The following is a 22923-nucleotide window of genomic DNA, read 5'->3' as shown; positions in this document are numbered from 1 at the left end:
TTTTTCACCTTGTCGGCGTGGGTATTCGAACCAGCGATCTTTCGGTTACTCACCCAACACTCTAACCGCTAGGCTACCTGCCGCCCAGTTGTGTCTGGTGTTTTAGTGATGGGTTGCACATATGTCTAGCTCTCCCAAGACTAGGACTAATGATCAAGTCCAACATAACTTGTGCATGATATTGGGTGAATACGTCTGTCTCTGAGAACATATGGGTTAATATGTCTGGGGCATACGGTAAGTAACGAGGAAGTTATGCAACACCTGTGTTGTGTACAGAACTCTTTGGACCTATAGTGGCTGGTACCTACCTAGTGGTACATCCAAAAATGTTACATTCATAGGCAAATACACTCACACTAAAGTACACAAATAAACATAGCCTATATTAATGTGTAAATAATTATTATTGATGAAAACAGCCATGCAAACAGGTTATTTAAGGTGAAGGGTAAGTCATGTGTAGCACCACAGCCACCAGACAGACAGTTATCACATAACTCTAAACATAATGGCAGGTCGACAACATTACTTGACTGTATAGCCTTTAAGTGTAGGCCTATGTGCATAAATCAGCTTGCGTGAACCTGTTATATTAGAAACTTTAAAGTAGATATATGCAAAATACTTGTAACAGATTACATTATAACATATAACAATAGCCCCCAAGCAACATGTTCACGCACATATTATGTTCATGTTAGACTGAAGGGTATGAACATGACACTTAACTAATTCATTATATTCCTGTTCAACTGTGTTGCCTTCGTCCTTTTGTGGTATTATGCCAGTGTCCCTGGCTGTCCTCCGGGGCCTGTGTGTGTGTGTGTGTGTGTGTGTGTGTGTGTGTGTGTGTGTGTGTACTGGAGGAGAAGTGTAGCCCTATGAGCAATGATGACTGGTGCAAATATATGTAATAACAGATTCATTGCCACCTTTACCGATGTACAGTATGTTAGATTTGTTGCAGAGTTTTTTTTTCTTCCTGTAAAACGAATCCAGTTGTTCATTTGTTTTATGACTAGGTAGACTACTGAATAAACACTGTTGGGAATGCTCAGATTCAGGTGTGAAGGGCAGAATCAGAAATGAGACTGGAGGCATGAGTTTAGGCTCTTAATGGTTACCCATATTAGTGATGTAATAGGCTACTTTGCTTATAATTATGTGTATAGGCTATGCAACTAACAATGTTCTCTGACATAATGCAAAATGCTCTAATCTTTCCTGCCCTCCATTTATTACAGGTATGTTATTCAGACCATTCAGATCACATGGGCACAATATTAAAGTTACATAGGAATGTGGAATAGCCTCCCTAGATGATGTCTCTTCAGTAGCTGAAAATAGTTGTGTATTGTCAATGTCATCTGCAATACTGTGTATGTTGCATGGTGCATCACGCTGCAGGACATGCACCAGGTCTTCCTTTTCCATGGCAGGACCTAACCTGACCACCCAGTGAGCTCCTTTAGCCTAGAAGCAAAACCAGCTGACTGCAGGCTTTCATTTTTTTTGTCAATGAATCTAGGTCCAGCCTATCTATGATGTCATATAAAAACTATTAATCGCTAATAGCATAGGAAAAGCAATAGCTGGGGCGTGTCAATAAGTAGCTAAATGATCCTGTGCTAAACTTGCGGATTGCCTGCAGTTTTGGGAGAAAGATGGCGCTATACTATAACGCCGTAATAGCCTGGCATGCAACATTGTACACAGCAACAGCAGCAAGTGTAACAATTGTTGCAGCAGCGACTGATCAGCCGTGAAATTGACCAACATTGTAACATTGCTACACACGCTTATCCTACACACATTTCCGGGTGCAAGGGTACTGCTCCCATTTTGTGGCTCGAGTTCTGTTCTGCTCGCACAGCACGCACCAACAAGGCAGGAGTGGCGATTAGGTAACTCTCCTCTCCTACACCCAAAATGGTGAACACATTCAGCTGTTCAATGTCAGCTTCTTTCTCTCGGCGCTGTTTCCCTTCGCTCCTCTCCCCACTCGAGCCCCCCACAGTTTGTTGCTGTTTTTGTGAGCCCTGCCAACTCGTCAGCTGATCCCGCTTGTTCGCTTCATAGTGAGAGGAGACCAGTGCCCCTACAACAGACTGGTTTCCTCCGCTCTATCGCTAACATTTCGAAAAACATCGTAGATTTAAAATAATTAAGTGACGCATGCAAAAAAAATAATGTTTTTCCTAATTTACGTGGAAAATCCTCACAAAATAGATAATGTCATAATAACTGTAGATTAGGCTACTAGGATTCGAGATATAGCATCAGTGATCGGTATCACTCAATGGAAACAATTCTACATTTGTGGCTATCATTTAATCAACCAGACTCGTGCCTCGCCCCCTCCAGTGTAGATTTAAATAATCCTTTGTTTACATGATGCAGTCCCTCTGTCCGCGGAAGGAGGCTTTTGGTAGTGCTGTGTGATTCCTACCAGCTGTTTCCCGCCTTGAAAGACATCCGATCAGCTGCAACTACACACATACACGTACATGCAGAAGGAAAGAGAGAGAGATTGAGAGCGCCACACAACGAGGGAACCCTATCAGCTGGAAGTAGAGTAACGTTTAGAACTCCGACTGCTCTGCTACTACATAAGGAATTTTCCGAATTATGAAATTATTCTAGATTTATGAGCAAGGGAATTTGCACCTGAAACTGGAACATATTTTGTGCGTTAATTCATTTGAACCGGGGGACACACAACTGGAGAGGAAAGCATGGAGTATTTCATGGTACCAGCACAGAAGGTGCCCTCCTTGCAACATTTTAGGAAAACGGAGAAGGAAGTGATTGGGGGTCTTTGTAGGTGTGTGTGCATTTTTACTATTTCGCCTTATTGTATACGATAACAATTTGTTTATCTCTGCTGGTGGTGCGCATTTAGAGACTGTGGCGTGGCAACATGCTTGATTTGATCTGTATGTTATTGTGTACTGTACACGACCCACTGTCAAAGAGCGAGACAATTACCTTTATTGAATATCGATTAAGTACTCATATTAGGTAGAAGACGATTCAGTACATTCATATGTAACTTAATTTTACCGTTACTTTAGCTAAATCTAGACATTTAGTAGCTAACAAACATACCCCACGTGGTTACATGCACACCACGCTGCTGCTCTGTTCCGAGAGATCCCTGGCTATTTTGATATTTTCCCAACGGTTACGTTATGTTTTGGATAAGTATACTAATTTACATATGAGCAAGAGAGGTAGTACATGTATAACAAAGGTGTCGCACCTTTGTTATGAATGTTTCGTTCACGTCCTAGGGAGTACTGTTTGCTCAGTTCGTTGGGGAGCGCGCTGAAGTTATTGTGGGCAGTGCGGCCATGCTTGTGCTAAAGTGGTGAGGGATCTGTCGTAGTCTTCCCTCCAGTAACTTCACATTTCCGGATAATTTATGTAAAATTCACGGTGAAAGTTTAAGTAATCGCATTTGTGCAACGAAATCATAGTTTCGCTGGTATTCTTGGCCACATTTTGGTGCACTCTAGTACCGTATGCACTGCGTCTTTTCTCCCGCAGCTCAGCAATGCCGCCGCATGTAGAGGAAGCAGTCGCATTGTTGTAATGGCGGAGGACTCGATGAGTGGTTTTGAACGCAGCAGTGTGGCGGCGCGATGCATTCTAAAACAGATTGGACCGTATGACATTGATTGTGTCGCCGCGAGGCATTCCGCAACCGATTGAGAAATTAGTAGTGGTCTTTTTAATTAGGGGGTGTGTATAGTGGAAGGCCAGTCGATGCATTTGCAACCTTTAGTAGACAGGGAGGCGGAGATGAAGGATAAAGTGTGGTCTGCGCACGTGGTCTGGGACATGTAGTTCTATTTTCGAATTGTGTAATTTTGCATAAAATTGTCCAAGCAACACTCAATTATAGTCTTTGATGTGCACATTTGGCCATAATACATTGTCAAACATTATTTCTCACTTACAAATGTGTATTTATTATGATAATACTTGACTGTTTATTATGTTAATGTTGCTATAATTTGGGGACCCTGTTTAAAGCAACTCATCTAATATACTGTTCCTAGTCTGTCAAGCTATGGTGGTTGTATTTGTGACTGGGTTCGCTATTCGCTACCACCCAGTCGTGATTTGGCAGAGGCTGTGTTTGCTGGCTGGTTTCTGGGTTGTAAGGAAACAGCAGACACGGTCTCTCTCCCCATCTGTGTCTGCACAATTGTTCCCTGTGTTTGCTCTGAGGCAGCTGAGTCAGTACTGATAAGAGCCTTGCTACTAGAAAGCTTCCCAGTGATACTCCCATTAGATACAGAGGATGTGGAAGTTCAATTAGACATTTCCCATCCCAAATGGAATCTGTGTGGGAGCCATGCTGAACAAATCAGGATGACAAACGCTTTTATGGTTGGAATTCTCACATGCTGTGTTCCGTGGGTTCAGAGGTCTGAAACAATGGGGTTTGGCCAGGGGTTCTAGCAGGAACGTCAGCATTGTGTTGTGCAGTGGGCCACGTGAAGCGTCTGCTAGGGTGTTCTAAGAAAACAGCATCAAAGCCTGTTCTGCACTTTCATGCTGTTTTCTCGAGGCACAGTCAACATGGTAGTAGGAAGCATGGCACATGACATGGTTGTTACTGTATTTTTAGCATCGAAATTGACCATCACAATGGTTCTGTTTTGAAAGCTCAACAAAGTTTTGTTTTCTGGCTTGTTTTGATAGTTCATACATAGCTGCACTGTTGCTCACAGTAGGTTCATTCATGTTTTGAATTTATACTCCATTCAAAACTGACCAATAGAGGTCAACTTGAAGATCTCGCTTGATATCTGCTCTGTGGACCTTTGACCCCTATTGTGTAACCTTACGACCTCTTCTCTTCCTCCCCCCCAGCCTGGCGAACATTCCTCTGACCCCCGAGACGGCGCGCGACCAGGAGCGGCGGATCCGCCGGGAGATCGCCAACAGCAACGAGCGGCGGCGCATGCAGAGCATCAACTCCGGCTTCCAATCGCTCAAGACGCTCATCCCCCACAGCGACGGAGAGAAACTCAGCAAGGTGGGTCCGAGGGAGGAAAGGAAGGGAGAGAAACTCAGCAAGGTAGGTCAGACTTTGACTTGTTTATTAGACAATAACAAATTAAAACCGTGTAGCAAACTACAACATGCATTAATGAAATTATAAGAGGACACAATAAAGGCAGAAAGGTCCACCACACATTGTGGTCAAGGAAATGGAGGGGGAACATTTAGCAAGGTCAGATAGGAGGGAGTTGGAGAGCGAGATCATACAGACATGGAGATTGGGTTAGTAGGTTAGTCTAGAGAGATCAGACAGACGGGGATATTGGGTTAGTAGGTTAAAGTCTAGAACAGTGGTTCCCAAACTTTTTATAGTCCCATACCCCTTCAAACAGTCAACCTCCAGCTGTTTAGCACCAGGGTCAGCACACTCTCAAATGTTTTTTCTCTCCATCATTGTAATAAGCCTGCCACACACACACACTATACAATGCGTTTATTAAACATAAGAATGTGGGAAGTGGCAAATAACTCTTATAGGACCAGAGAACAAATAATAATAATCAATCATTTTGCTCTTTATTTAGCCATCTTACATATAAAATATTTTTTGTTCGTCGGAAATTGTGAATAACTCACCACAGGTTAATGAGAAGGGCGTGCTTGAAGGATGCACATAACTCTGCAACGTTGGGTTGTAATTAGAGAGAGTCAGCCTTAAATCATTTTCCACACACAGTCTGTGCCTGTATTTAGTTTTCATGCTAGTGGGGGCCAAGAATCCACTCTCACATAGGTATGTGGTTGCAAAGGACATCAGTGTTTTAACAGAGCGACTCCTGGCTTGGTAAAACTCTGAGCGCAGCCTGATCCAGAAAGCTTGAGTTCATTTGCAAACAAAAAATCATACAATGATGGAAAGACCTGTGTGTTGTCCTTGTTAATGCAGACAGAGAAGAGCTCCAACTTATTAATCATAGCGTCATTTTTCTCCCGCACATTGATAGTTGCGGAGAGTCCCTGTAATCCTAGATTCAGATCATTCAGGTGAGAAAAGACATCACCCAGATAGGCCAGTCGTGTGAGAAACTCGTCATCATGCAAGCAGTCAGACAAGTGAAAATTATGGTCAGTAAAGAAAACTTTAAGCTCGTCTCTCTCTTGATAACCAGCGCACTTCTGTATGTTGTAAAAGTGTTACGTGGTCGCTGCCCATATCATTGCATAATGCAGAAAATACACGAGAGTTCGGGGGTCTTGCTTTAACGAAGTTAACCATTTTCACTGTAGTGTCCAAAACGTCTTTCAAGCTGTCAGGCATTCCCTTGGCAGCAAGAGCCTCTCGGTGGATGCTGCAATGTACCCAAGTGAAGTCGGGAGCAACTGCTTGCACATGCATTACCACTCCACTGTGTCTCCCTGTCATGGCTTTTGCTCCATCAGTACAGATACCAACACATCTTAACCACCAAAGTCCATTAGATGTCACAAAGCTGTCCAGTACTTTAAACACATCTCCTCCTGTTTTCCTGGTTTCCAGAAGAGGATGTCTTCCTTAATTGACTCCCCATAAATGTAACAGACCAGGAGCTGTGCCAGGCCCGCCACATCTGTTGACTCATCCAGCTGTAACGCATAGAATTCACTGGCTTGTATGCGAAGCAGTGATTGTTTCAAAACATCTGCTTCGTGAAACAGTGTTGTTTGATGAAGAAGTCTGTTTTTTTTTGGCCTTTTCCCCCAGCATTGTCCCAGCCATATCCGCGGCAGCAGGAAGAATGAAGTCATCTACAATAGTCTGGGGCTTGCCTGTCCTAGCGACTCTCACTCTCTTTTTTTGTTGTTAAATTTTAACCCCAATTTCGTGGTATCCAATTGTTGTAGTAGCTACTATCTTGTCTCATCGCTACAACTCCCGTACGGGCTCGGGAGAGACGAAGGTTGAAAGTCTGGCAACCTTGGCTAGCACGCACTGCGCCCGGCCCACCACGGGAGTCGCTGGTGCGCGATGAGACAAGGACATCCCTAACCCGGACGACGCTAGGCCAATTGTGCGTCGCCCCACAGACCTCCCGGTCGTGGCCGGTTACAACAGAGCCTGGGCGCGAACCCAGGGACTCTGATGGCACAGCTGGCGCTGCAGTACAGCGCCCTTAACCACTGCACCACCCGGGAGGCCCGCCACTCTCAGCTCACCATATAAGACGCTTCTAGCCCCTTCTAATTAATGGTATCAGTTGCTTTTATACACATCTTACTACTCAAAAGTTGTCTATTCTAGCTCAAAAAACTCCTGTGGCTTATTTTTCAAATTGACATGTTTTGTTTCTAAATAGATTGAGGGTTTCATCGAGTTGTGAGATACTTTATCACATATAACAACACTGTGGCTGAGGAAAGGCACTACTCCCAATTTAAGTGAACCCCAAATCAATGTAGTTCGATGGTCCAATGTCCCTGTCTGTTGTTCTGTGCTTTCCCGGGTAAGGAGTCAGTAGCTTTTCGTCTGCATCAGATTCACAACTGTCAGTGTCCATGCTAGCTGGGCTACAACAAATGTAGAATGACTGATGCTAAGCATTGGATGTGCTCGTGGAAGCAGAACAACTTGTCGCCGACAGGTGCAGGTATAGTACTGCTGGTAGTAGCAGTACTACCAGTAGAGCTGGTATGTGTCTCTATGGACGCAGGCCTTACTTTTTTTAAACCATTTATCCATTTTGGAGCAAACCTAATGAGCAGCAGCTACTTTTGGCTACATACGTACCGTTAGTTTAATTCCCGTGAGGGAGTAACGGTTAATGTGCTAGGATGTTAATTATTTGACTAGGCTACCTGTATTTGACATTGTGTTGTTATTTCACTGATGGCTTAATTTTATTTTTGGCAGTGAAGCGAGGCTACTCAGGCGAGAGAGAAAAAACTCAGCTAAATGTATAGCCCGGTGGAAAATGGGCTGTTTGAAAATGTGAAGATTTTTTTTTTATACATGTGAATCACATTTTTATTGGGCGTACCCCAGTTTGGGAATACCTGGTCTAGAGAGATCGGTCAGACCGGTATAGTGGGATAGTAGGTTCAAGTCGAAAGATTAGTCACACAGACAGGGAGATTGGGTTAGTCGGGTCGTCCAGAGAGATCAGACATGGCTAGTGGGACAGTATGTTTGTCTAGAGAGATCAGACGGGGATAGTGGGACAGTAGGTTCAAGTTATAGAGATCAGCCAGACAGACAGGGATAGTGGGACAGTGTTTGTCTAGAGAGATCAGACAGGGATAGTGGGACAGTAGGTTCAAGTTATAGAGATCAGCCAGACAGACAGGGATAGTGGGACAGTATGTTTGTCTAGAGAGATCAGACAGGGATACTGGGACAGTAGGTTCAAGTTATAGAGATCAGACAGACAGGGAGATTGGGTTAGTAGGTTCATCTAGAGAGATCAGACAGGGATAGTGGGACAGTAGGTTAAGGTCTATAGAGATCAGCCAGACAGACGGGGTTAGTAGGTTCGTCTAGAGAGATCAGACAGGGATAGTGGGACAGTAGGTTAAAGTCTATAGAGATCAGTCAGACAGACGGGGTTAGTAGGTTCGTCTAGAGAGATCAGACAGGGATAGTGAGACAGTAGGTTAAAGTCTATAGAGATCAGTCAGACAGACGGGGATATTGCCATGTCTGTTCAACTCCCAGTACATATGATTCTAGATATGTACAGTGCTGCTTGAAATAATGTGAACCCTACAGGCTGGTCATTTATTGTGCTATAAAATATTAAAATAAACATATTAACCCCATTTCGTAATACAGACATTCCAGGTAAATGACAGAAACAAAAAATATATATATTTTCATTGTTCATCTAACAAAAGTGGTTTATTTAACAGAAACTCAGATTTGATGTGTGCTCAAATATGTGAGCCCCTTCAGTCAATAGTTATTAGCAGCGATAACTTGGAGTAACTGTCTCCTATAGCCAGTGATCAGTCTCTGATGTCTGTTTTTGAGGGATTTTTGCCCACTCCTTCTTACAGAACTCAGCCAATTGAGTGAGGTTTGAGGGGTGTCTGGCATGACCTGCCCGCTTCAGGTCCTGCCACAGCATCTCGATTGGATTTAGGTCAGGATTGACCAATCCAAAACACAAATCTTCTTTCTCCTGAGCTATTATTTGGTAGATTTGCTTTAAGTCTTTGTCTTGTTGGAAGACCCACTTTCGGCCCAGCTTTAGCTCCTTGACTGATGGCATGACGTTCTGTTCAAGAATCCCCTTGTCTGTTCAAGAATTCATGGTTCCCTTAGTGATGTGGAGTCGTCCCAGTTCAGAGAAGTAAAAGCAGCCCCAGATCTTGACATTTCCATTACCATGCTTGACTTTGGGATAAGGTTATTTTGGGGGTAGACCGTGTTGTGTTTTCGTTTTCAGTTTTGGACTCATCGGTCCAGAGAATAGACATCCAGAAACCTTCAGGTTTCTCCAGGTGGTCTCTGGCAAAGTTAAGACAGGCAGTTTGGTTCTTTTTTGACAGCAGAGGCTTCTTCCTAGCAACCCTCCCACGAATGGCATTTGGATTCAGTGTTCTTCTTATTGTTGAAGCAGGCACATTTACCTGAGATGCAGCAAGGGAGGTCTGAAAATCTCTAGATGTTATATTTGGGTTGGTTTTTACCAGATTTATTATTGTTCTTGTGGCTCTTGGGGATATTTTGGAAGGATGTCCACTTCAAGGCCGAGTTGCTGTGATGTTAAATGCTCTCCATTTGTAAACAGTGGACTGATGGAGCTCACATCTTTTTGAGATGATTTTATAACCTTCCCCCGACTGATGTCCTCTCAATACCCACGTCCTGATGTCCTCTGAGATCTCCTTTCCTCGCAGCATGGCGTGCTTTGCCTTCACCTGGTTGGGTAACACCAAACTGACCAGGTTTCTTATCTCTATTTGTCAGAGTCCCGCCCAAACTCTTTCCTAACGATCTCTCCTTTGATTGGGTCATTTGGTACCAAATTATTTTACCCACCTGATTCTACATACCTACTTTATTTAACCAATGCAACTTGTGGTTCTCTTATTTTACCCACCTGATTCTACATACCTACTTGATTTAACCAATGCAACTTGTGGTTCTCTTATTTTTGCACCTGCACTAATTCCTTTTTAATTCTGTTTTTCTACTACAAGAATAATTTCCTCTACACCAACATATGGTATTGGTAAATATAAACCTGTTATGTCAGATCAAAAAGACTGGTTCTGATTAAATGAAGATTTGATGGTAAAAACTAAACACATCTGTAATAGAACAAGGGGCTCACTAACTTTCAAGCAGACCTGTAACACCTACTGATGAGTTGATAGACAAGTCTTCCCTTTGAAGTTGTACAGGCTCTTGTTGCTGCTACAGCACCAGTAAAGAGGCTCTTGTTGCTGCTACAGCACCAGTAAAGAGGCTCTTGTTGCTGCTACAGCACCAGTAAAGAGGCTCTTGTTGCTGCTACAGCACCAGTAAATAGGCTCTTGTTGCTGCTACAGCACCAGTAAAGAGGCTCTTGTTGCTGCTACAGCACCAGTAAAGAGGCTCTTGTTGCTGCTACAGCACCAGTAAAGAGGCTCTTGTTGCTGTTACAACACCAGTCAATAGGTTCTTGTTGCTGCTACAGCACCAGTAAAGAGGCTCTTGTTGCTGTTACAACACCAGTCAATAGGTTCTTGTTGCTGCTACAGCACCAGTAAAGAGGCTCTTGTTGCTGCTACAGCACCAGTAAAGAGGCTCTTGTTGCTGCTACAGCACCAGTAAAGAGGCTCTTGTTGCTGCTACAGCACCAGTAAAGAGGCTCTTGTTGCTGCTACAGCACCAGTAAAGAGGCTCTTGTTGCTGCTACAGCACCAGTAAATAGGCTCTTGTTGCTGCTACAGCACCAGTAAAGAGGCTCTTGTTGCTGCTACAGCACCAGTAAAGAGGCTCTTGTTGCTGCTACAGCACCAGTAAAGAGGCTCTTGTTGCTGTTACAACACCAGTCAATAGGTTCTTGTTGCTGCTACAGCACCAGTAAAGAGGCTCTTGTTGCTGCTACAGCACCAGTAAAGAGGCTCTTGTTGCTGTTACAACACCAGTCAATAGGTTCTTGTTGCTGCTACAGCACCAGTAAAGAGGCTCTTGTTGCTGCTACAGCACCAGTAAAGAGGCTCTTGTTGCTGCTACAGCACCAGTAAAGAGGCTCTTGTTGCTGCTACAGCACCAGTAAAGAGGCTCTTGTTGCTGTTACAACACCAGTCAATAGGTTCTTGTTGCTGCTACAGCACCAGTCAATAGGTTCTTGTTGCTGCTACAGCACCAGTAAAGAGGCTCTTGTTGCTGCTACAGCACCAGTAAATAGGCTCTTGTTGCTGCTACAGCACCAGTAAAGAGGCTCTTGTTGCTGCTACAACACCAGTAAAGAGGCTCTTGTTGCTGCTACAGCACCAGTAAAGAGGCTCTTGTTGCTGCTACAGCACCAGTAAATAGGCTCTTGTTGCTGCTACAGCACCAGTAAAGAGGCTCTTGTTGCTGCTACAGCACCAGTAAAGAGGCTCTTGTTGCTGTTACAACACCAGTCAATAGGTTCTTGTTGCTGCTACAGCACCAGTAAAGAGGCTCTTGTTGCTGCTACAGCACCAGTAAAGAGGCTCTTGTTGCTGCTACAGCACCAGTAAAGAGGCTCTTGTTGCTGCTACAGCACCAGTAAAGAGGCTCTTGTTGCTGTTACAACACCAGTCAATAGGTTCTTGTTGCTGCTACAGCACCAGTAAAGAGGCTCTTGTTGCTGTTACAACACCAGTCAATAGGTTCTTGTTGCTGCTACAGCACCAGTCAAGAGGTTCTATTTGCTGCTACAGCACCAGTCAAGAGGCTCTAGTTGCTGCTACAGCACCAGTCAAGAGGCTCTAGTTGCTGCTACAGCACCAGTCAAGAGGCTCTTGTTACTGCTATGTAGCATTTTGTCGTAGTTATAACAGTGTTCACTCCTCTACAGGCGGCCATCTTGCAGCAGACAGCAGAGTACATCTTCGCTCTGGAGCAGGAGAAGACACGGCTACTGCAACAGAACAGCCAGCTCAAACGCTTCATTCAGGTGAGACACCGTCATCATTTGGTGTCACTACTACAACCCCCCCCCCCCCCCATTAAGTTTAGATACGCAGTTGTTCCTTCCAGCACGTGGCTCTCTAGACACACTACTGTGCTCAGAATCATTACTTTGTTTTTTAACAATAGTAATCTGGCCTCAGTAGATGAAATGTTCTACTATTCTCAGCTCTTAAAATTCAGTTTACTTTCCTGTGTCCATTCCTTAGTTCATAGACTGTTCATCAAACACAATGGAAGGACTCACCCGTCGTAGTCCAAATCAACCCTATCTTAGTCCTCCATGACTTACTCTCCCTCCCTCCCTCCGCTCCCTCTCTTGCTCCAACAGGAGTTCAGCGGCTCCTCCCCAAAGAGGAGGCGCGGGGCGGAGGAGAAGGATGAAGGGATCGGTTCCCCAGACATTTTGGAGGAGGAGAAGACGGATGACCTGCGGAGGGAGATGGTGGAGCTGAGACAGCAGCTGGACAAGGAGCGCTCTGTCCGCATGATGCTGGAGGAGCATTTGAGACAGGAGGAGGTAGGAACAGAGACACACCAGGAACCTCCGTATTCAGGGTTTTCACAGCGTGCTTGTTTGAAGTGATTGAAGTACTTGAATTTGGAGCTCAGAAAATCAAGTACTGGAAAACCTTGAGTTGAAAATCAGTCATTTCCTCAATTTGGTCATTAAAAAGTCCCTGAAAATAGGCTATTTATAAACTCTCCTGCTCCAATATAATTATCCAATGATTTTTATTTCTGATCCGTTTCTGTGAGAGTTTCCCAGCGTTTCAATTGACGGGTGTTGGGCCAGTTTGTTGAGGTCAACAGCATATTGACTTCAACTTGGCGTTCCATGACAAAGGAAACAGTTTTTTGTTGTTGCTTTCTCGTTTGAAAAACATGACACAAAACTAGAGGTCGACCGACTATGATTTTTCAACACCGATACCGATATTGGAGGACCAAAAAAGCCGATACTGATTAATCAGCCGATTTGTATATATACACTGCTCAAAAAAATAAAGGGAACACTAAAATAACACATCCTAGATCTGAATTAATGAAATATTCTTATTAAATACTTTTTTCTTTACATAGTTGAATGTGCTGACAACAAAATCACACTAAAATTATCAATGGATATCAAATTTATCAACCCATGGAGGTCTGGATTTGGAGTCACACTCAACATTAAAGTGGAAAACCAAACTACAGGCTGATCCAACTTTGATGTAATGGCCTTAAAACAAGTCAAAATGAGGCTCCGTAGTGTGTGTGGCCTCCACGTGCCTGTATGACCTCCCTACAACGCCTGGGCTTGCTCCTGATGAGGTAGCGGATGGTCTCCTGAGGGATCTCCTCCCAGACCTGGACTAAAGCATCCGCCAACTCCTGGACAGTCTGTTGTGCAACGTGGCATTGGTGGATGGAGCGAGACATGATGTCCCAGATGTGCTCAATTGGATTCAGGTCTGGGGAACGGGCGGGCCAGTCCATAGCACCAATGCCTTCCTCTTGCAGGAACTGCTGACACACTCCAGCCACATGAGGTCTAGCATTGTCTTGCATTAGGAGGAACCCAGGGCCAACCGCACCAGCATACGGTAGCTAATGGCAGTCAGGCTACCTCTGGCGAGCACATGGAGCACAAAGAAATGCCACCCCACACCATGACTGACCAAACCGGTCATGCTGGAGGATGTTGCAGGCAGCAGAACGTTCTCCACGGCGTCTCCAGACTGTCACGTCTGTCACATGTGCTCAGTGTGAACCTGCTTTCATCTGTGAAGAGCACAGGGCGCCAGTGGCGAATTTGCCAATCTTGGTGTTCTCTGGCATCCCTAAGTCTAAATATTGCTGTTACAATTCTGGCAAGTTAATTATGGTCTTTGCTAGGAATAAATGGACTTCACACAGTTCTCAACGAGCCAGGCGGCCCAAACTGCTGCATAAACCCGGACTCTGCTTGCACGGAACGCAAGAGAAGTGACACAATTTCCCTAGTTAAAATGAAATTCATGTTAGCAGGCAATATTAACCAAATATGCAGGTTTAAAAATATATACTTGTGTATTGATTTTAAGGAAGGCATTGATATTTATGGTTAGGTACACATTGGGGCAACGACAGTGCTTTTTTCGCGAATGCGCTTGTTAAATCATCACCCATTTGGTGAAGTAGGCTGTGATTCGATGATAAATTAACAGGCACCGCATCGATTAGATGCAACGCAGGACAAGCTAGATAAACTAGTAATATCATTAACCATGTGTAGTTAACTAGTGATTATGTTAATATTGATTGTATTTTATAAGATACGTTTAATGCTAGCGAGCAACTTACCTTGGCTTCTTGCTGCAGTCACGTAACAGGTAGTCAGCCTGCCACGCAGTCTCCTCGTTGAGTGCAATGTAATCGGCCATAATCGGTGTCCAAAATGGCGAGGGTGAGATTAATGCTACTGGTAGCCTAGATAGCGAGGGTGAGATTAATGCTACTGGTGGCCTAAATGGAAGGGTGAGATTAATGTTATTGTTAGCCTACATAGCGAGGGTGAGATTAATGCTACTGGTAGCCTACATGGCGAGGGTGAGATTATTGCTACTGGTGGCCTAAATGGAAGGGTGAGATTAATGCTACTGGTAGCCTACATGGACAGGGTGAGATTCATGCTCCTGGTAGCCTACATGGACAGGGTGAGATTAATGCTACTGGTGGCCTAAATGGAAGGGTGAGATTAATGCTACTGGTAGCCTACATGGACAGGGTGAGATTCATGCTCCTGGTAGCCTACACGGACAGGCTTTATCAGTGTGCTTGCATCGCCAACATCTCTCCGGTAGGCTGTCAAATTCAGTCTATTTGAATGCCAATGCATAGTACCATTGGGAAGGCCTATAAAATGCACCTCATGTTTTAGCATGATAGTACACAGCCTCATGTCCCAAGGATCTGTACACAATTCCTGGAAGCTGAAACTGTGCCAGTTCTTCTATGGCCTGCATACTCACCGCATACTCACCAGATGTGTCACCCATTGAGCATGTGTGGGATGCTCTGGGTGGACGTGTACGACAGCATGTTCCAATTCCCGCCAATATCCAGCAACTTCGCACAGCCATTGTAGAGGAGTGGGGCAACATTCCATAGGCCACAATCAACAGCCTGATCAACTCTATGTGAAGAAGAAGTGTCACGCTGCATGAGGCAAATGGTGGTCCCACCAGAGACTGACTGGGTTTCTGATCCACACCCCTTCTTTTTCCCCCAACATATTTATATCTGTATTCCCAATCATGTGAAATCCATAAATTAGGGCCTAATTAATTTATCTCAGTTGACTGATTTCCTTATACTCAATAAAGTCTTTGTAATTGTTGCATGTTGCGTTTATATTTATGTTCAGTATATAAAGACCAATCCAAGGCTTTAATGACCATACTCATTAGCAATGTTGCGCAGAGATAATAGATATGACGGTGCATATTCAGTAATGGCCGTGTTATTGTCTCCAGTCTGAGTCCTACCTCTGTTAACCACTCAGGTCTGCTGTGTTGTGGTTGGTGGTACTCAGCCTGAACATGTGTTAGGAACTCACTCCGAGCAGCAGGAGAGAGCCAGCACCCCAGCCCACAGCCCACAGGTGAGAGAAAGAGACTGAGAGACATACAATCACACTCGCATATCAACACACACACACTACTGATGTGACATACATTATTGTCTCCAGAGGCGTCAGGAAGACTCTAAATCGCCACAGTGGAAACGCATCAACACAGCACCCGTCTGAGAGTAACATATAGCTGAGCTCAAGGTTTACCGCGGTCAACAGCTCTGACACATTTACAGCCGACTCTCCATTACTGGCGCACAGATCACTACGTTTCAGTCACATCCTTGAGAGCCCGGGAATCATTCTAGTCCCATATTTTTGTTGTTATTGCTTTTTCCTGATTCTGTTTTGCTTTCAAAATCACACATTTTTTAAAAGAAAAACTACACAACTGGATGTTGTAAGTCCACAATAATACTTAGACCACACCAGGAGACAACTTTTGAGGTGTGGAAAAAGAAAGGTTGATTTTGGGGTGTAGTTACCCTTTAATTGAGCTGCACACCAGCTAGAGACTGTTGTTTGGGTAGCAATGTCTCTGTAGCGCTCATTTGATGGCAGAGTTTACAAAACAGACGTCCCCTCGATTGATGCAAATAATCATGATACAAGCCACTTTTTATGGTTCCCAAAGTTTTTAAGAACCATTTCTATCTACCAGAAGATGGTTGTCATGACATTAGCATCACCACTAGCGGCTACACGAAGTGGTAGACAAACATGCGCACACAGACGGGCGTTCCTGTGCTGTTGCCTCTTCAGGAAGTGGAAGGAAAATACGAATCGCTGATGCATTTTGTTCATTTTATATGGCTCTAGAAATCCCATCTCTGCGGTGACGGTCTCTCCCTCCCTCACGGTGGCATCTCAGGTTGAATAGGGAACAGCATGATGACAGTGTCACTAGGGCTCAGGCTGGAGAGGAACATAGTAAGGTGTATGGTAGTTGTATTGTTGTTCACCAGAGGGCAGCAGAAGCCCCTAGGAAAGGGGTGTTGGGAAGATGAGTCTGCTGGTGTATTTTCATGTTATTAAATAATAAAGCTGGGATATAATCTGTTGTTAGTCATCATGTGGCGTTTTAGGATGACTGAACCAAATGTCTTGCTCTTTCTAAAAATTCACTTTCACTGAGTGCGAGTGTCAACCAGTGTGTTTTCGGGGATCGGTTTGGGCAAGGAGAGGTGCAGAATCACTCATCTTGATCCCATGAATACAGTGCATTCAGAAAGTATTCAGACCCCTTAACCTTTTCCACATTTTGTTAAGTTACAGCCTTATTCTAAAATGGATAAAATGTATTATTTTACTCATCAATCTACACACAATATCCAATAAGGACATAAAGAAACAGGTTTTTAGACATTTTAGCAAATGTATTCAAAATAAACAACTGAAATATTATATTTACATAACTATTCAGACCCTTTACTCTGTTTTTTCTTTGTCATTGTGGGGTATTATGTGTAGATTGGTGAGGGGGGGGCGAACAATGTAATCAATTTTAGAACACGGCTTTAACATAACAGAAATGTGGAAAAAGTCAAGGGGTCTGAATACACTGTAGTTATTTGGGATGCAAGGTGATTTGTAATTCTGTGTAGTCTGACTCTACTGTAGTCAATTTCTAACATGCACAATGTATATCTGTGTGACCTCTTCATCCTCCCGTCCCTCCAGGTGCTGGCCCCCAGGTCGTCCCCCGCCCCCACCCACCACCCCACGGTCATCGTCCCAGCCCCCGCACCAGCCCCGCCTCCCCATCACGTCACCGTGGTAACCATGGGCCCGGCCTCTGTCATCAACACAGCCTCCACGTCTCGCCAGAACCTGGACACCATTGTGCAGGTGAGCCAAAGAAGAACACTAGTGGAGAAATTGTAGTTGTATCAAACCCAGGGAGAAAAAACTGCGCTCTGAATTTATGCAACTGTTATCTTTGGTATGTTGCAGATAGATTTTTCTTCTGTCAGTTTGTAAAACACTTGGTAGTTCTATGGAAAGTGTCCATAAAAAGTGGCAATTGTCAGTGCATTTCCACATGTGAACACCAGATGGTGGTGTAGTCACTGCGTCTGCCACTGCTGTTTTTCATTCACTCTCTGCTTCCCTCCATATCTGTCTCTCTCCCTCCATCTCCAGGCCATCCAGCACATTGAGAGCATCCAGGAGAGGGTGGGGGAGGAGGAACAGCGCCGGGCGGTGATCGTCACCCAGGGACGCGCCCTCACAGACACAGCGGGGTCCGACACGGCGTCCGACAGCGAGTGGCCAGAGGACTGCTCACTGCCCTGAGGCCTCCCATCACACACAAGGGCCACGAGAGGGGGCCCTGTAAAACACCCACAATACTCTGATTATATGGCCATTTATTAGGTTGGATAGACGGATCAGACTCACACACACACTGAACTAGGATAGTCTACTGTAACTGGATAATTACACATACACACTTCTTTCTGTCTCCCTTTTCTGCTTTCTTGCTTTTTCTCAAACCGGACAAAAAACATCAGTAGAAAGGTGATGGGTTGACCTGACCGTTCCACATAGCTCAAGCAGCCAGCAGCCTTCCCATCGGTCACGAAACACCCATTCAACCCACTCCCTCTCTGGGTCTAGCTCCTCCAGAGGGCTGCCTGAGGATGGAAGTGTCACACCCAGGTCCAGCCCGGTCCCTTGGCTCAGTTGTCCAATGGAGACTCTTTCTCACCTTCTCCAAAACCAAATAAGCAACTTCTGCCCAGCGAGCAGGAAAGCGCGCCTGGACAGGACAGGTGTACCCCAACCAGCAGCACAGACGTCCCAGGTGACCCCACACCCCCCATACTAGAGATCATTTCTACAAGAAATCTTCTACTTCCTGTATCTCTTCACCATATTTCTGCCCAGGGGAATCTCCCCTGAGCGATGAGACACTGTGAGCATTCAAAGACTCATTCTAAATCAGTTCCAACACACCTTTTGGCTCCTTAGTAAGAGAAAATGTTGTCGTTTTTCTGTTGTACTTTACAAAGAATTTGTAAGAGTTTGCGTTACAGGTTTTCTTTTTGATCTTGTGTTGTGCTCGGGGGCTCTGGTCGATAAATCACAGGGATTGAACTGAAACGTGACCATATTGACGCAGCTAGAGGTCTGTTCATTTCAGTGGTGCTGTTAGGAGACAAAGCTAAAGCTAAGCTTACTATGGAAAGAGGAGGAGTGCACTTCCGGTTCCCTCTTTCTCTTTCTGTGCCATCACACTTTTTACTGGGCTGGGTTCCCAGTAGACATTTTTATAGGTGACACTCTCCCCTAATTAGTAGTACAGATGAAAACCTGTAACAGCGATTCACCCTTTCGTGTGTTGCTTCTGACATTTTGGCATCTAGCTTGTTGAATAAGCTAATCAATGGGTATGTCTTGAGTTTTAAAACCCTTTGTGTGTTTTTGCTGTTGTACACACAGGGTAGGCTGGTGTATCCAGCTCCACGCTGTAATTAGGTGGGTTGTGTCCGGGGTTAGGAAAGCCCTGTATTTGGGACAGGCCTCTGTTTGATATTGTAGGAGAACACTCACACCCCCCTGTGTAATTAATGGTCCCAGATCTGATAAAGCTCCTCCCATCATTTGTCCTTGAGTTTTGGAAACGTCTCTCTGATGTTTGTGAGTTTAGATCCTTAACTGCCAATGATATTGGTTGACTGCGCATTTCACTCTGTTTCCACTAATAGGAACACGCGTCCTGGGGGGGCAGGTATCTCTGGTATCACCATACTACTCGGCATCGTGATACTTGGCGTGGTATCACGTCATTAGTAAAATGTTGATATTGTGACAACCCCACTCTGAAAATAGACACATCTTCTTGCGGTTTCCACAGATTTCTAGCGTGTCACCGTGCAAAACAAAATGTTTTGCCTCCTTTGTGCCCCGACCAGTTAGCATCCCTGGCTATTGTCCGTTTTTATTATTGTGCTTTTCAGTGTGTTTCATTCTCTCTGTAAAGTCTGTCTATGATGGTTTTGTTGTGCCCCAGATATGACAGTGGTTTTACAGGGATCACAGACACTTTTTCAAAAGCCTGAGTTTTCCCAGGCTGACCTGATTGAAACCTTGTTGTTTTGGGGGTTCTCCTATCTCGTGGAGTGAGGGGGGAATGCAGACACACATGTACAGTCATGGTGGGTTCGAGAGACCCAGATTCTGTGCAGATTGTCAGATCCTTACAATACTTACAGAAATTGTTGAGAATAAGCCCATCTGGATTGCACCCAGGATAACATGCTGCCTGGGGTGTGCGGAGAGCGAGAGAGAGGGGGGCAGCGGTTTGCCATAACACAGCTTCTAATGTGCAGGGTAGGCACTGTGAGGCCAGCCTTGGAGTCAGAGCGAGAAAGAGGTAGAGGCTGGCCACACCTATATAGAGAACGCCTGAACACTGTTCAATAGGATTGATACTGTAAACCTTTATGTCCAGAACCTCCCCATATAAATACACACTTGGTGGCTTATGCTTTGTTTTAGTGTGCTGCGGTTTCCAAAAGGAGATGTGGATGCATTGTTTTTAGACATTCCAGAAGATTCCACCAGTACCTTTAACATCTCTAACTGGCACTTTTCAAGAGCAAAAAGCAACGGTTTTGTCCGAGGTTATTTTTGGCCACAATACGGCCAATCGCAGAGGAATCGTTTTTAATGTAAAATGATTTGATGGTAAATTGTATTGATTTGTTGATTGTCCCTTATGTCTTCCCTTTGAGTGTAGAGGGAGTCCTTTTACTGCTGGTCAGATGAGACGCATCTCCCTCCTATCCTTCCTTCTTGGTATTTACAGTGGATTCACACTGGCCACGTTCAAGGCCACTTCATTGCAGTCGCATGCCAGAACCTCACAATGCCTGGATAGGTGTTTTTGTATCAGCTTACCACAAAATGACACCGCCAACTGATGCCGGACTGGAAAGTCAGTGAGGTGGCACGCAGCCATAGGTTGCTGCATGCACTGTGACTGTAATTTAGTCAGCCTGGAACGCAACCACTGTGTTCACCCAGGAAAAAAACCAACTTAGCCATGTTGAGTTCCATTATTTGGAAATGGTCAGTGATTCTTGAGGTGTGCCCTCTATAAACCTTATAATCTGGATCGGTAGGGGCGGTCCTCTGATCCAGTCCTATTGATTGCTGAAGAAAATGTTGTTGTTTTTGTTTGGTTACGCTTTATGCTATGTCCGTAGTAGCCCTTTTCAGTACCTGTGTTCAAACATTTTCTCTGCTGATGCCAAGCACTGTCCCATAGATGTTTTGTGTATCTTCTATACGATATCTCTGTTAGATACATAACAGATTGCCTGTGAGGTGGGCAGGGGTCAGGGAGGAGGTCAGTGAATGGGGGGGGTTACGGTTCTAAAGCACTTACTGTACTATATATGGGAGAGGGTTCCTCTTATTTTCTGAAAGGGGGCCTCTCCTCGGCTGAAGCTCTTGATATGTTGTGAGACTAAAACCACACAGCTGTGTATTTCCCCTTTTCCCTGTGTCTGACCCGGTCATATACCCTGGGTGTATTCATTAGGCACCAAACGAAAGAAAATGGACTGAAACAGGGAGATACTACCTGACCTTGCCCAATAAGAAACAGTTGTTTTAATTTTCCATTGCTACGGTGTGCCCTAGTGAATACAACCCCTGTCCCATGTCTGTCTGTCCCCCATCTCTTTGTCTGTCTGTAGTCAACACAAGACTCTCATCCTGTCTTCCCTCTCCGTCACTCACGCCCTCCTCTCCTCCCCAGCTCCTCTTTATCTGTTGTCTTATGTTTTGTTGGACAGTCAGTCCACACGGTCGTTGAGAAGCTATTATATTTAGAGTTTTTTTTTAAGAAGAAACTTGTGGGTGGATAAAGAAGAGGCTTGTGCCTTTTGTAAAGACAGAATAATAAAGTTTGTACTTCATTTTTTACAAGTTGGTCTCGTTTCTGTTTATCACTATCACTTTGTGTAGCTAGCACATTAGCATTTAAGAGCAGTTTAACTGTTACATATCTGATTTTAAATGTAATACATTTTTACGGCAGTGCAATTTCTATGACACCGGTGATGTAACAGTGGGGCAAAAAAGTATTTAGTCAGCCACCAATTGTGCAAGTTCTCCCTCTTAAAAAGATGAGAGAGGCCTGTAATTTTCATCATAGGTACACTTCAACTATGACAGACAAAATGAGAAAAAAAATTCCAGAAAATCACATTGTAGGATTTCTAATGAATTTATTTGCAAATGATGGTGGAAAATAAGTATTTGGTTAATAACAAAAGTTTATCTCAATACTTATTATTGAGATTATGTTATATACCCTTTGTTGGCAATGACAGAGGTCAAACGTTTTCTGTAAGTCTTCACAAGGTTTTCACACACTGTTGCTGGTATTTTGGCCCATTCCTCCATGCAGATCTCCTCTAGAGCAGTGATGTTTTGGGGCTGTTGCTGGGCAACACAGACTTTCAACTCCCTCCAAAGATTTTCTATGGGGTTGAGATCTGGAGACTGGCTAGGTCACTCCAGGACCTTGAAATGCTTCTTACGAAGCCACCGCTTCGTTGCCCGGGCGGTGTGTTTGGGATCATTGTCATGCTGAAAGACCCAGCCACGTTTCATCTTCAATGCCCTTGCTGATGGATGGAGGTTTTCACTCAAAATCTCACGATACATGGCCCCATTCATTCTTTCCTTTACACGGATCAGTCGTCCTGGTCCCTTTGCAGAAAAACAGCCCCAAAGCATGATGTGTCCACCCCCATGCGTCACAGTAGGTATGGTGTTCTTTGGATGCAACTCAGCATTCTTTGTCCTCCAAACACGACGAGTTGAGTTTTTACCAAAAAGTTATATTAGAGGAGATCTGCATGGAGGAATGGGCCAAAATACCAGCAACAGTGTGAAAACCTTGTGAAGACTTACAGAAAACGTTTGACCTCTGTCATTGCCAACAAAGGGTATATAACAAAGTATTGAGATAAACTTTTGTTATTGACCAAATACTTATTTCCACCATAATTTGCAAATAAATTCATTAAAAATCCTACAATGTGATTTTCTGGATTTTTTTTTCTCATTTTGTCTGTCATAGTTGAAGTGTACCTATGATGAAAATTACAGGCCTCTCATCTTTTAAGTGGGAAAACTTGCACAATTGTTGGCTGACTAAATA

The 22923-nt window shown here is 44.3% G+C and overlaps 2 protein-coding genes across 5 annotated transcripts in view; one reads left to right on the top strand and one right to left on the bottom strand.

Moving 5' to 3' along the window:
- The window catches only part of vasnb (vasorin b), a 438263-nt gene that overhangs the window by 215845 nt on the left and 199495 nt on the right, over positions 1-22923 (bottom strand). The window lies entirely within an intron of this gene.
- tfap4 (transcription factor AP-4 (activating enhancer binding protein 4)) lies at positions 1848-21680 on the top strand. 4 transcript variants are annotated; one of them, XM_036941752.2, is made up of 7 exons: positions 1848-2827; positions 4888-5095; positions 12030-12128; positions 12474-12662; positions 15672-15770; positions 17421-17588; positions 17883-21680. In XM_036941752.2, the coding sequence occupies exons 1-7, from the start codon at positions 2739-2741 to the stop codon at positions 18033-18035; spliced, it is 1005 nt and encodes a 334-aa protein (XP_036797647.1). In that variant the 5' UTR covers positions 1848-2738; the 3' UTR covers positions 18036-21680. The 4 variants fall into 4 exon arrangements, with proteins under 4 accessions (XP_036797647.1, XP_036797649.1, XP_090053462.1 ...); XM_036941754.2 differs by having other exon boundaries at positions 2393-2827; positions 4888-5053; XM_090197336.1 differs by lacking the exon at positions 15672-15770 and having other exon boundaries at positions 2405-2827; positions 4888-5053.

The sequence above is a fragment of the Oncorhynchus mykiss genome, chromosome 13 (assembly GCF_057628025.1).
Source record: "Oncorhynchus mykiss isolate SJ-2025 chromosome 13, ASM5762802v1, whole genome shotgun sequence".
NCBI classification, from domain to species: Eukaryota; Metazoa; Chordata; class Actinopteri; order Salmoniformes; family Salmonidae; genus Oncorhynchus; species Oncorhynchus mykiss.
The sequence above is the reverse complement of the archived record's forward strand: the minus strand, read 5'-3'. Positions and strand labels throughout refer to the sequence as shown.

Coding starts and splice junctions, on each gene's coding strand:
- tfap4 (XM_036941752.2), top strand. CDS start 2,739: ATGGAGTATTTCATGGTACCAGCACAGAAGGTGCCCTCCTTGCAACAT. Junction 5,096..12,029: donor AGGGAGAGAAACTCAGCAAG/GTAGGTCAGACT, acceptor ACTCCTCTACAG/GCGGCCATCTTGCAGCAGAC. Junction 17,589..17,882: donor ACCTGGACACCATTGTGCAG/GTGAGCCAAAGA, acceptor CTCCATCTCCAG/GCCATCCAGCACATTGAGAG.